Raw genomic sequence first — 14,296 nt, forward strand, 5'->3', positions numbered from 1 at the left:
TTCAGCCATGTTCGATGCTACTGCAGCATCGGCCATGGCTGGTTTGTAATATTGCATCAAATTTCATTGATGAAATATTACTATCGCTCTGATTGGCTGTTTCACTTTTAACAGCCAATCAGAGCGATCGTAGACACGTGGGGGCGAAGCCACCCCCCTACAATAATATATACCTGACAGTAGTGATGGGTAGCTCCCGAAGGAGCCGGCTCTAAGAGCCGGCTCTTTATAGTGAATCATATGAGCCGGCTCCTGGCAGGGAGCCAATTGAAATTTAAACGGCTCTTTGCCAGTTCACGTTCCACAGTCAGTCCCCTCTTGCCCCGCCCCTTCCGGCAGTAGTCACTCTGATCTTATCCAGGAGACTGAGAAAGAATGCATGCTCCTCCTGCTGCCTCACATAGCACTGACTCACAGCCCCGCCCCCCTCCAATCTGTGACAAGCATTCCTTGCCCTCTTGTGATTGTTTTTAAGTTAACACACACGCTGTTATTTAGGAAATTATCAGGTTTAAAGGGGTAGGCTCAATTCTTACCTTTCCCGGCTCCAGCTCTGCATTTTCTCTTATGCCCCTGCCTCAGGGGGCGGGGCCGGAGATGCGACAGGCAGTTCTGTGCGCACGCATGACATGCGCACAGAACTCCGTGATTGGCCTCCGGGGACCGATCGCACAGCTCCGTGCTGTCACCGCCCAACCCACAACGGCACAAATTCCTTATCTAAATCCGCCTGGATGCAGATGCGACATGTGACACTGCAGTTTTGCTGCAGACTGTTTGCAGCAGACAGCCCACAGCGAACTTGCGAAGTGTGAAGGTAGCTTTAAAATGTGGCACTGATAATTAGGATCTTGTTGCTATTTTGCATGTTCATTTTGTGTTTGTTAAAGTTTTTACAGCAAATATAAAATCTGGTTATTCTGGAAACTATTCTGTTTTATGTCATAAATTGGCACATGTGTAGATTTTTACTAAAAGGTATACAATCATGGGTTAACACATACCAGAATTTGGCTTCAAATTTAAAGCCAAAGGTAATAGGAAATGAAGAGCCGTTTTCGGAGCCAAAAAAACGCATTTTACCCATCACTACCTGACAGGAGTCCGTACAGTCTGTATCTACAATAATATATACCTGACAGGAGCCCATACAGTCTCTATCTATAATATATACCTGACAGGAGCCCATACAGTCTATATCTACAATAATATATACCTGACAGGAGCTCATGCAGTCTGTATCTACAATAATATATACCTGACAGGAGCCCATACAGTCTGTATCTACAATAATATATACCTGACAGGAGCCCATACAGTCTATATCTACAATAATATATACCTGACAGGAGCTCATGCAGTCTGTATCTACAATAATATATACCTGACAGGAGCCCATACAGTCTGTATCTACAATAATATATACCTGACAGGAGCCCGTACAGTCTGTATCTACAATAATATATACCTGACAGGAGCCCGTACAGTCTATATCTACAATAATCTATACCTGACAGGAGCTCATGCAGTCTGTATCTACAATAATATATACCTGACAGGAGCCCATACAGTCTGTATCTACAATAATATATACCTGACAGGAGCTCATACAGTCTGTATCTACAATAATATATACCTGACAGGAGCCCATACAGTCTGTATCTACAATAATATATACCTGACAGGAGCCCGTACAGTCTATATCTACAATAATATATACCTGACAGGAGCTCATGCAGTCTGTATCTACAATAATATATACCTGACAGGAGCCCATACAGTCTGTATCTACAATAATATATACCTGACAGGAGCTCATGCAGTCTGTATCTACAATAATATATACCTGACAGGAGCCCATACAGTCTGTATCTACAATAATATATACCTGACAGGAGCCCATACAGTCTGTATCTACAATAATATATACCTGACAGGAGCCGGTACAGTCTATATCTACAATAATATATACCTGACAGGAGCCCATACAGTCTGTATCTACAATAATATATACCTGACAGGAGCTCATGCAGTCTGTATCTACAATAATATATACCTGACAGGAGCCTGTACAGTCTGTAGCTACAATAATATATACCTGACAGGAGCCCATACAGTCTGTATCTATAATATATACCTGACAGGAGCCCATACAGTCTGTATCTATAATATATACCTGACAGGAGCCCATACAGTCTATATCTACAATAATATATACCTGACAGGAGCTCATGCAGTCTGTATCTACAATAATATATACCTGACAGGAGCCCATACAGTCTGTATCTACAATAATATATACCTGACAGGAGCCCATACAGTCTATATCTACAATAATATATACCTGACAGGAGCTCATGCAGTCTGTATCTACAATAATATATACCTGACAGGAGCCCATACAGTCTGTATCTACAATAATATATACCTGACAGGAGCCCGTACAGTCTGTATCTACAATAATATATACCTGACAGGAGCCCATACAGTCTGTATCTACAATAATATATACCTGACAGGAGCCGGTACAGTCTATATCTACAATAATATATACCTGACAGGAGCCCATACAGTCTGTATCTACAATAATATATACCTGACAGGAGCTCATGCAGTCTGTATCTACAATAATATATACCTGACAGGAGCCTGTACAGTCTGTAGCTACAATAATATATACCTGACAGGAGCTCATGCAGTCTGTATCTACAATAATATATACCTGACAGGAGCCGGTACAGTCTATATCTACAATAATATATACCTGACAGGAGCCCATACAGTCTGTATCTACAATAATATATACCTGACAGGAGCTCATGCAGTCTGTAGCTACAATAATATATACCTGACAGGAGCCCATACAGTCTGTATCTACAATAATATATACCTGACAGGAGCCGGTACAGTCTATATCTACAATAATATATACCTGACAGGAGCCCATACAGTCTGTATCTACAATAATATATACCTGACAGGAGCTCATGCAGTCTGTATCTACAATAATATATACCTGACAGGAGCCCGTACAGTCTGTATCTACAATAATATATACCTGACAGGAGCCCGTACAGTCTGTATCTACAATAATATATACCTGACAGGAGCCCGTACAGTCTATATCTACAATAATATATACCTGACAGGAGCTCATGCAGTCTGTATCTACAATAATATATACCTGACAGGAGCCCATACAGTCTGTATCTACAATAATATATACCTGACAGGAGCCCATACAGTCTGTATCTACAATAATATATACCTGACAGGAGCCGGTACAGTCTATATCTACAATAATATATACCTGACAGGAGCCCATACAGTCTGTATCTACAATAATATATACCTGACAGGAGCTCATGCAGTCTGTATCTACAATAATATATACCTGACAGGAGCCTGTACAGTCTGTAGCTACAATAATATATACCTGACAGGAGCCCATACAGTCTGTATCTATAATAAATACCTGACAGGAGCCCATACAGTCTGTATCTACAATAATATATACCTGACAGGAGCCCATACAGTCTGTATCTACAATAATATATACCTGACAGGAGCTCATGCAGTCTGTAGCTACAATAATAAATACCTGACAGGAGCCCGTACAGTCTATATCTACAATAATATATACCTGACAGGATCCCAAACAGTCTATATCTACAGTAGTGAGCCAGCTAGACTGTATGGGCTGCAGTTAGGACCTGGAAGGAGCCTATATATTTGGCTGGCTTTAATAAATTTATACCTTGAAGGAGCACATACATTCTAGTGTCATGTATGGGCTGCAGTCAGGGCCAAGCAGCAGCCCATAATGTCTGCTATCTTCAAGAAAATATACCTGGAAGGAGCCCATACAGTCTAGCATCTTCAGTAGTGAGCCGGCTAGACTGTATGGGGACCTGGAAGGACCCCATACAGTCTAGGCTCAACCGTCCCGCCAGAATGTGAGCACTGCGCGCGCCGGACTGAGGAGGCCCCGCCCCTTCCGGTGACGTCATGATTTCAACAAATCACTCCTCCCCCCACAAGAATTCAACTCCAAACTAGACGCTACCCAGCTGTGAGTGGTCACCGGAGGACGCTGTGCAGCCTCTTATCCGGCACTAGAGGTGAGTGGGCACCTTGTTACTATGTGAATAGCATGTCAGGGGGAGCCTGTGGTACTGACTGTAGACGGGAGCTGTAGGGAGGGCTCCTGTGACAGAGACTGCTAACGGCCATGTAGGGAGGGCTCCTGTGACAGTGACTGCTAACGGCCATGTAGGGAGGGCTCCTGTGACAGAGACTGCTAACGGCCATGTAGGGAGGGCTCCTGTGACAGAGACTGCTAACGGCCATGTAGGGAGGGCTCCTGTGACAGAGACTGCTAACGGCCATGTAGGGAGGGCTCCTGTGACAGAGACTGCTAACGGCCATGTAGGGAGGGCTCCTGTGACAGAGACTGCTAACGGCCATGTAGGGAGGGCTCCTGTGACAGTGACTGCTGACAGGCGCTGTAGGGAGGGCTCCTGTGACAGTGACTGCTGACAGGCGCTGTAGGGAGGGCTCCTGTGACAGTGACTGCTGACGGGCCCTGTAGGGTAGGCACCTGTGATAGTGACTGCTGACGGGCCATGTAGGGAGGGCTCCTGTGACAGAGACTGCTAACGGCCATGTAGGGAGGGCTCCTGTGACAGAGACTGCTAACGGCCATGTAGGGAGGGCTCCTGTGACAGAGACTGCTGACAGGCGCTGTAGGGAGGGCTCCTGTGACAGTGACTGCTGACGGGCCCTGTAGGGTAGGCACCTGTGATAGTGACTGCTGACGGGCCATGTAGGGAGGGCTCCTGTGACAGTGATTGCTGATGGGCCATGTAGGGTGGACCCCCTATGGTACTGACTGCTGATGGGTGTTGTAGGGTAGGCACCTGTGGGAGTGATTGCTGACGGGCTCTGTAGAGTAGGCACCTGTGATAGTGACTGCTGACGGGCGCTGTAGGGCGGGCACCTGTGGGAGTGACTGCTGACGGGCGCTGTAGGGCGGGCACCTGTGGGAGTGACTGCTGACGGGCGCTGTAGGGCGGTCACCTGTGGGAGTGACTGCTGACGGGCGCTGTAGTGTGGGCACCTGTGGTAGTGACTGCTGACGGGCTCTGTAGGGTAGGCACCTGAGATAGTGACTGCTGACGGGCCCTGTAGGGTAGGCACCTGTGGGAGTGACTGCTGACGGGCCCTGTAGGGTAGGCACCTGTGATAGTGACTGCTGACGGGCGTTGTAGTGTGGGCACCTGTGATAGTGACTGCTGACGGGCGTTGTAGTGTGGGCACCTGTGATAGTGACTGCTGACGGGCGTTGTAGTGTGGGCACCTGTGATAGTGACTGCTGACGGGCGTTGTAGTGTGGGCACCTGTGACAGTGATTGCTGACGGGCCATGTAGGGTGGACCCCCTATGGTACTGACTGCTGATGGGTGTTGTAGGGTGGGCACCTGTGGGAGTGATTGCTGACGGGCGCTGTAGGGCGGGCACCTGTGGGAGTGACTGCTGACGGGCGCTGTAGTGTGGGCACCTGTGGTAGTGACTGCTGACGGGCTCTGTAGGGTAGGCACCTGAGATAGTGACTGCTGACGGGCTCTGTAGGGTAGGCACCTGAGATAGTGACTGCTGATGGGTGTTGTAGGGTAGGCACCTGTGGGAGTGACTGCTGACGGGCCCTGTAGGGTAGGCACCTGTGATAGTGACTGCTGACGGGCCCTGTAGGGTAGGCACCTGTGATAGTGACTGCTGACGGGCGTTGTAGTGTGGGCACCTGTGATAGTGACTGCTGACGGGCGTTGTAGTGTGGGCACCTGTGATAGTGACAGCTGACGGGCGTTGTAGTGTGGGCACCTGTGACAGTGATTGCTGACGGGCCATGTAGGGTGGACCCCCTATGGTACTGACTGCTGATGGGTGTTGTAGGGTGGGCACCTGTGGGAGTGATTGCTGACGGGCTCTGTAGAGTAGGCACCTGTGATAGTGACTGCTGACGGGCGTTGTAGTGTGGGCACCTGTGATAGTGACTGCTGACGGGCGTTGTAATGTGGGCACCTGTGATAGTGACTGCTGACGGGCGTTGTAGTGTGGGCACCTGTGATAGTGACTGCTGACGGGCGTTGTAGTGTGGGCACCTGTGATAGTGACTGCTGACGGGCGTTGTAGTGTGGGCACCTGTGATAGTGACTGCTGACGGGCGTTGTAGTGTGGGCACCTGTGATAGTGACTGCTGACGTGCACTGTAGTGTGGGCACCTGTGATAGTGACTGCTGACGTGCACTGTAGTGTGGGCACCTGTGATAGTGACTGCTGACGGGCACTGTAGTGTGGGCACCTGTGGGAGTGACTGCTGACGGGCGCTGTAGTGTGGGCACCTGTGGGAGTGACTGCTGACGAGCGCTGTAGTGTGGGCACCTGTGGGAGTGACTGCTGACGGGCGCTGTAGGGTGGGCACCTGTGGGAGTGACTGCTGACGGGCGCTGTAGGGTGGGCACCTGTGGGAGTGACTGCTGACGGGCGCTGTAGGGTGGGCACCTGTGGGAGTGACTGCTGACGGGCGCTGTAGGGTGGGCACCTGTGGGAGTGACTGCTGACGGGCGCTGTAGGGTGGGCACCTGTGGGAGTGACTGCTGACGGGCGCTGTAGGGTGGGCACCTGTGGGAGTGACTGCTGACGGGCGCTGTAGGGTGGGCACCTGTGGGAGTGACTGCTGACGGGCGCTGTAGGGTGGGCACCTGTGGGAGTGACTGCTGACGGGCGCTGTAGGGTGGGCACCTGTGGGAGTGACTGCTGACGGGCGCTGTAGGGTGGGCACCTGTGGGAGTGACTGCTGACGGGCGCTGTAGGGTGGGCACCTGTGGGAGTGACTGCTGACGGGCGCTGTAGGGTGGGCACCTGTGGGAGTGACTGCTGACGGGCGCTGTAGGGTGGGCACCTGTGGGAGTGACTGCTGACGGGCGCTGTAGGATGGGCACCTGTCGGAGTGACTGCTGACGGGCGCTGTAGGATGGGCACCTGTCGGAGTGACTGCTGACGGGCGCTGTAGGATGGGCACCTGTCGGAGTGACTGCTGACGGGCGCTGTAGGATGGGCACCTGTCGGAGTGACTGCTGACGGGCGCTGTAGGATGGGCACCTGTCGGAGTGACTGCTGACGGGCGCTGTAGGGTGGGCACCTGTGATAGTGACTGCTGACGGGTGTTATAGTGTGGGCACCTGTGGTACTGACTGCTGATGGGCGCTGTTGGGTGGGCATCTGTGGTACTGACTGCTGACGGGCACTGTAGGGTAGGCACCTGTGCCACCTTCTTCTTGGCAACATAGAAGCTAATCTTTCTATTATGTTTCTAAATGCACAGTTGTCATTGCTGTTTATCCAGCTTCCCATTGCACAGAATATGGCACAGCATGAGCTGTACTAAGTGCACACCTGATGCACTGTATGTACAAGAGTGTTCCTAGCCTAGTCTTAGGGGCTTCACCCTGGAAGGAAAAACCCTATGCGGATCCGTGACAGAATCTGCATTCATCAACTGTGGATTCTGTGGTAGATCTGCTGTAGATCTCAGCCTGCGTACTGCAAAGAATGAAATCTGCTGTGATAAACCACACCAAGAAGTATATATATTATGGTAGATCTGCTCACTCGGCTGTACACAGAGGTGGACACGGGACCACTGTTTCTTTAAGAACTTCCTTTGGTTTATTATAGGCAGCGTAAACCAAGGTGTAATAAACAAATACAGCCCTCTGGGCAAAAAAAAATGGTGGCACAAAGGAAAGTCCTTCTGAGAGCGAGGTTCCTCCTGCTCACCTTTGGCAGAACACACACGATACAGGTTGGTTCCAGCATGACCACTTCTCTGGAGTGTTTCCTCTGCAGACACTGAACGACTACTGCCTTTGGAGGCCAGCTTCTTAGGCCCCAGGCCACACCCTGTAGTAGAGATAAAGTGAACATCCTCCCACCCGCTCTATGGATATCCACATAAAACTCAGCCCATTATAGAAATTAGGCCTTTTTCACACTTCAGTTTTCTGGCGTCAGAGTGTGAAAAAATAGATGCATTTCCGTTTTGTGACAAACGGATGTAACCAGATCCGTTTTTTTTGTAAGGATCCGTTTTAGACGCTAGTGCATGAAATTTAAAGTAATACGACTCTAGAGAGCGAGAGAGAATGAAAATTTTTAGCTGCCAAAACGGGGTTAAATATCATGACAGGAAATTCTTCTGGACATGCTCAGTATTAAAAAGGAGGATCTGTTGGCGGATTCCGTCAATTAACGGTTGGCAACGGATCCACCGCCCATAGGCGTCCATTATAACGCATGGCGGACAGCGACAGATCCGTTGCTATCCGCTGTTTTAACGCACACAAAAACCGTTTCATTGTCCGTCCACTCCAGACCGCGAATGCCAAAATTATGTCGGCTCCGTCAAAAAACGGCTGACCATCCGTCAAAATCCGCCGCTAATGCAAGTCTATGGGGAAAAAAAAGATCCGCAAAAAAAAATGGGGCGGATCCGTTTTTTCTTTCAAAACGGTGGATTTTGACTGATGTCAAAAAACTGAAGTGTGAAACAGGCCTTAGCTGTTAACCCCTCACTGCACTTAGAGTGCTGGAGGAAGATCTCTGCGTTTTATATCACTGACACCATTAAGCGCAGTAAAACATATCTCCCCTCAGCACTCTGTCAGCAACTTTGTCACAATATATACAGTATGTGTGCATATGATTTCCTATTCTTTTGCATGTTTGTCACACAAATGTTTCAGATCATCAAACAAATTTAAATATTAGACAAAGTCAAAGATAACACAAGTAATCACAAAATTCAGTTTTTAAATGGTCTTTATTATTAAGGGAAAAAGAAATCCAAACCTACACGGTCCTGTGTGAAAAGTTAACCCATAATAATTGTGACTCCTAAAAACACTAGGTTAGAGTGTTATCTTAGCGTTTTACATAAATAAAATTGCAGGGTGTTTGCAAACACAAGCAAATATTACAATTTATTTCTTATTAATAATCCTCCTCGTTCTCAACAATGGAGAGCTTTTGAAGTATAATATTATTATTATTATTATTATTATTATTATATATATAATGTACAGCTCATTCCTGCTCTCTTCCAGTGCTGCAAAGGCATAGCTGTCTATGCTTGTAACATCAGAGAACTCATATCTCAGACCAACAGCTCAACCATACCACTAAACTGTTAATCATCACAAGCATGTCATCTCCCAACAAGGTAGGAGGCAGAGGAGGGGTGCACTCCTGAAGATAGAAGGTGCAACAACCCCTTTAAGATGACAATCCCTAAGGATAGCTTCACATGAGGCACAGACGTACCGCCGGCCTCCTCACCAGAATTCCATAGCTTCAAAAACAGATAAGAGGCTGCTGCGTTTGGGTCAGGAAACCCACTGCCAGTCCCTACTCAGACTGTCACACACGGCTCTGTGAGTCTAGTCTTACAAGAGCTGCAGCAGTCAGTGTTACTCTCCTATTTGGAATAGTCCTAGTAGTAATGCTGCAGACAATGAATCTCTGTGGATTACGGATATGCTACAGGATAGTTTCCCACCAGAATTGCTACAGACACGCCTGTATGGACTAGGGCTGGAGGTCAGAGCTTGAGAGGAGGAAATTACAACTAATAGTATATTTTTGCCTTATATGTATGATTCATCCATAGGATATCAAATGTGTTCAGGAAAATTGACTGTTCTGTCCATTTAATATAGAACAAGGCTAAGTTCACATGTACCGGAACTCTTGCGGAAATTACCGCGAGAATTCCAGAATTCCATTCCGTGGGAAAATCGCATTTTAAATTCTCGCGTTTTTCCTGCGGAAAAACTAGCATTTTGCAAGCGTAATTAGCTTGCAGAATGCTAGCGTTTTCCAAGCGATCTGTAGCATCGCTTGGAGAACTGATTGACAGGTTGGTCACACTCGTCAAACATAGTGTTTGACAAGTGTGACCAACTTTTTACTACTGAGGCCGCCTATGCAGCATCAGTAGTAAAAGATAAAATGTAAAAGAAAAAAGAAAAAAATGGTGTTATTCTTGCCTTCCGACGTCCTGCGCAGCTGTTCCCAGTAATCCTTTGCGAAAATGCCCGCGATGACGTACGTTCTTGCGGGATCGCGACGTCTCGCGAATGACCACAAGAACGGACGCCATCGCGGGCATTTTCGCAAAGGATTACTGGGAACGAGAGCGTGGAGAGAGGCGGAAAGGCTGCACGGGATGTCGGAAGTTGAGAATAACACCATTTTTTATTTTCAATTCTATTTTTTACAGGGATATGGTACCCAAAGCCCGGAGGACAGTCTCCTCTCCTCCGGACCGTGGGTACCATCCGCAATTGTTCTGCTTACTTTTCGCATGGTGTGCACAGCCACATGCGGGAAGTAAGCGGAACAATGCATTCCTATGGGTGCGGGATCGCCGCGATTCCGCAAAATTAATGAGCATGCTGCGGCTTTTACCGCGAAGCGATTCCCGCCACGGTAAAAACCGCAGCATTGCGGAATGCATGGGATGCTTATTTTTTGTGTTTTCGCTGCAAAATCGCGCGGTTAAAACCGCCGCGGAACCGCGAAAAAAATGCAACGTGTGAACTCAGCCTAAACATTTAGAGAGACTATTACCAGGGTTTTGCAGCCCCATCAGAGAGCATTATAAAATAGGGGCAGATAATCATGATTCTACCACTGGGTCACTGATGGGGTTTCCTGCTGTAGTTTTGATAAATTGCTGTTTATCTGCTGCAGTTCTACTAGTTCTCTCAATAATAAGAACCTATGTATTTCTTGATATGCATAATCTCTGTATAACCCAACCTCAGATTGGCAGCTTTATTCCTATGCAGAGTGTATAGAGAAAACTCAGTGTTGTGGGTGGAGTTATACAGAGCTCATCATTGAAAAGATAAGCAGAGCTGCAGCAGATAAGACAGTAATTCATGTTTTATTTTATTTTTTTCAAAACTACAGCAAGAAGCCTATGAAAGCTCAAGTTACACTGAAAGATTTTCGAGACTGGGTATTCTTACAAATACTTTTCGTTATCTTTCATTGTAAACCGGCTGTGGATCACCCGATAAATGAGCAATACACTCGTTCATTGGATGAAATCCTCTTTTGTACAGCGCAAAGATCCGTCATCCTCCCGAGAAAAGTTTCAACTGTAGCGCAGTGAACAATATACTACAAGTCATTCAGAGTGAATCTGCCTATGTAGCAAGGCTATTAAGCCGTCAGTAGTCTGCAATAAGTCATTTAGTGCTGTCGGACATACAAAATGGACTTTAAATGACACAACACTGGAATGACGGTCTCTGTCCCTATATCACGCTGCCCTGAGATTGGGAAGCATAAATCAGGTGACATCTACTTTTAATGATGGCATTTTTTTCTCTGTTCTGGTGCAACATTCTGAATTTACAGGTTTGTTGTGTGACGTCTAAATTACAACTCTAGGAGCCCCTAGATGAGATGAGGTTTAAAATCCATCCGCTTTTCTGGCATTGTAAAATGTTGTGGATTATAGATACGGAAAATCTGCTGCAAATATGCAATGTGAGCCTAGCCTTAGTGTGAATGCACATGATGCATTAGGGTCCCGTTACACGCTTCAACGATCCGACGTGGATGGGATCGCTGTGACATAGTTAGCTGATCGCTGGTGAGCTGTCACATAGGCAGACCCACCAGTGATGACGACCAGCAAGCAAGCTATTATCCAGGGTAAATAGCGGGTTACTAAGAGCCGCGCGGCTCTTAGTAACCCGCTGTTTACCCTGGATACCAGCTCCCAGCGTCGCTGATCTTTGGTCTCTCGCTGTCACAGTCATCGATGTGTGCTGCCCTGCAGGAGACCAACGACAGCATTATGGTCCAGAGCATTAAGCAACGATTAACGATCAGCCATCTGATCGTTGCTACATGTCACGCGCAACAATGTCGTTTCGACATCGCTGCAACGTCACCAAACTGGTGACGTTGCAACGATATTGCTCACAATATCGTTGTGTGTAACGGCCCCCTTAGGCATTGTTCCCACATAGGACCTCCTTCAGAAGGATGACACAGTGATATCTGCCCAATTTGGACGATAACACGATATCCGGCTGCGCTGCTGTAATGAACAATCCTTAGGAAGATGAGTTGAACGATTTTTATTTCCACAACGTGTTTCAATGCTGGATTAGTGTTTTTTTTTTTTTTTTTTTCACTCGAAAAATACACTTGCACCTGTGGTATCTGCAGCATTTTCTAAGGGGGAATGAAGGGTGGATTATTCGCTTACATTCATAGATTGACAAAGATTTCCTTAAAACTCACAGGGTAGGCTATAGCTCTAAAATGCAGTTGATATTCCACAAGCATGTTTTCGCTGTGTGGGAATGTGCCTTAAAGTAGCAAATATCCGGCATAATACAGCACTAGCTTGCTAATTCATGCAATTTTGCAGCCAATCTGCCATGTATTCATGGACACTTAAGCCCCCCATACATGTTAAGCTAATGTCGGCCCCACCAGCCTGTATTGACAGGTACAGCCGACACTAATGTGTATGGGGGCACTGGCCAACTGATTGTCAGGGGGGAGATTGATTGGGCATGTCCAATTCAGCAGGGCTGTGAAGTTGGTATAAAATGGTCCGACTCCTAAAATATATAGTAAATTGGGTATAGTAGTTCAATGCAGAATGTGCTGAATATTTTTTCATAGGAATTTGGGAAAGTTATGAAACGTCCTATAAATGGCTGTTCTATTCCTGATCTAAGGCTACATTCACACACAGCGTTTTTGCTGCATTTTTTGAGGATACGTTTTTCAGCTGTGAAAGCAGATCAGCTTTTTAAAAAACCGCATCACCTGAAAGGTTTTTGAGCTCATAGATAATGTTTTCAATAGCAAAAGCAGATTAGAAATCTGCACTATCTATCCATGTATCCATATCTGTCTATCCATATCTTATCTGTACCAAAAAGAATGAAAGCCGGGTAGCACACAGACTAACACTCCTTTTTTTTTAAGCACCAGTCAGGTACACCTCATAGCTGCCCAAAAGGACGCCCGGACAGGCATTTCTCATCTTCCGTAACACATCAATTGATAGTTGGAATAAATAGACTGCATTCACCACATCTTAAGGTGCAGGCTTTATTTTCAAGTGTAAGGGTGTGCAGTATAAGGTTCTGCAGCAGCTGAGGTGTGCAGTATGACATTCTGCGGAACAGTATGAGGTTCTGCCCCCCCTAGTTTTGATCCTGGCTAAAACCGTTTCTTATAGGTATGGCGAACCCTCAGGTAACCCTAAATGAAGGTCAATGGACACAGGTGGCTGAATTGAAGGAATTGCTTAATCACCTATTTACCGTGACTAAAAAATTACAAGCTGAGGATTTAACTCCTGGCATTTTCATAAGGAAGTGGAAGAACTTGCTATTTTGCCTGTCCCAAAGAGGAGATTTAATCGCAGATGGCATTTCTGCTTCAATGAAACGGAGAGAGACACAGCTATTGGAAAATAAAAAAATTTCTGGCAGCTGTTTATGTGGACCCAAGTCAACGTATATTGCTTGATGATCAACTGCTTACTAAAGGTAAAGAAGCTCTGACTGAGGTAGCAGTTAGGATGAGTAGCCTACAGGAGGACTGCCAGGCACAAGAGGACTCAGGTCCTGACAGTGATACTGCGGCCATATCTTCATCCTCATCAGATAAGGCGTTTGACTTTGACAAGTATTTGGATGACATGGAGCAGGCAAAGCGTTTCCGCAAGGAAAAAGATTTCACTCCGTCTCCTATAGCAAGCAGATTGACCATATTTCAGCAAAATGTTTCACTTGCTCTCAAAGAAATAGAAAAATTCAACCGTTCATCAAAACTGACTGTGCACGAGGCAATTCCCTTATACCCAGAAATTGTTAGAGATATTGCCCATATAGTTACGGCTTTGCCTCCAACCCAAGTTACTTTAGAGAGGTTGTTCTCTGGCCTTAACCTAAAATCTGACCTAATAATTTTATCTATGAAGGGAGGATCTGATGGAGGCAATTCTTTTTCTTAGAACAAATTCATAGACTGCACAAATGTTATTTAGTATGTTTTTGCTGAAAACTGTTTTTTGCCACTTACATAGTTTATTACATAGTGATATATGCATGTAATCAATATTACATAGTGTATTACATATTTACAATTTATTACAGTTCTTTGTGTTCTAACGTTGTATTCCAATAAATAT

General features: G+C 46.5%; 1 protein-coding gene across 4 annotated transcripts in view; it reads left to right on the forward strand.

Annotated features, from left to right (window-relative positions):
• The first annotated feature begins 3,962 nt into the window (after positions 1 to 3,962).
• Positions 3,963 to 14,296, forward strand: part of SNUPN (snurportin 1) — a 68,215-nt gene continuing 57,881 nt past the window's right edge. Inside the window, exons 1-2 of one of the 4 annotated variants that reach the window (XM_073579491.1) lie at positions 4,024 to 4,121; positions 9,165 to 9,280. In XM_073579491.1, coding sequence (XP_073435592.1) covers positions 9,263 to 9,280 — 18 coding nt within the window. In that variant the 5' untranslated portion in view covers positions 4,024 to 4,121; positions 9,165 to 9,262. Of the gene's footprint in view, positions 4,122 to 9,164; positions 9,281 to 14,296 lie in introns of all 4 variants that reach the window. The other 3 variants (XM_073579495.1, XM_073579492.1, XM_073579493.1) reach the window with 3 other exon arrangements.

This window comes from Dendrobates tinctorius, unplaced genomic scaffold, assembly GCF_039654945.1.
Source record: "Dendrobates tinctorius isolate UK_male_01 unplaced genomic scaffold, ASM3965494v1 ptg000062l, whole genome shotgun sequence".
Lineage (NCBI taxonomy): Eukaryota > Metazoa > Chordata > Amphibia > Anura > Dendrobatidae > Dendrobates > Dendrobates tinctorius.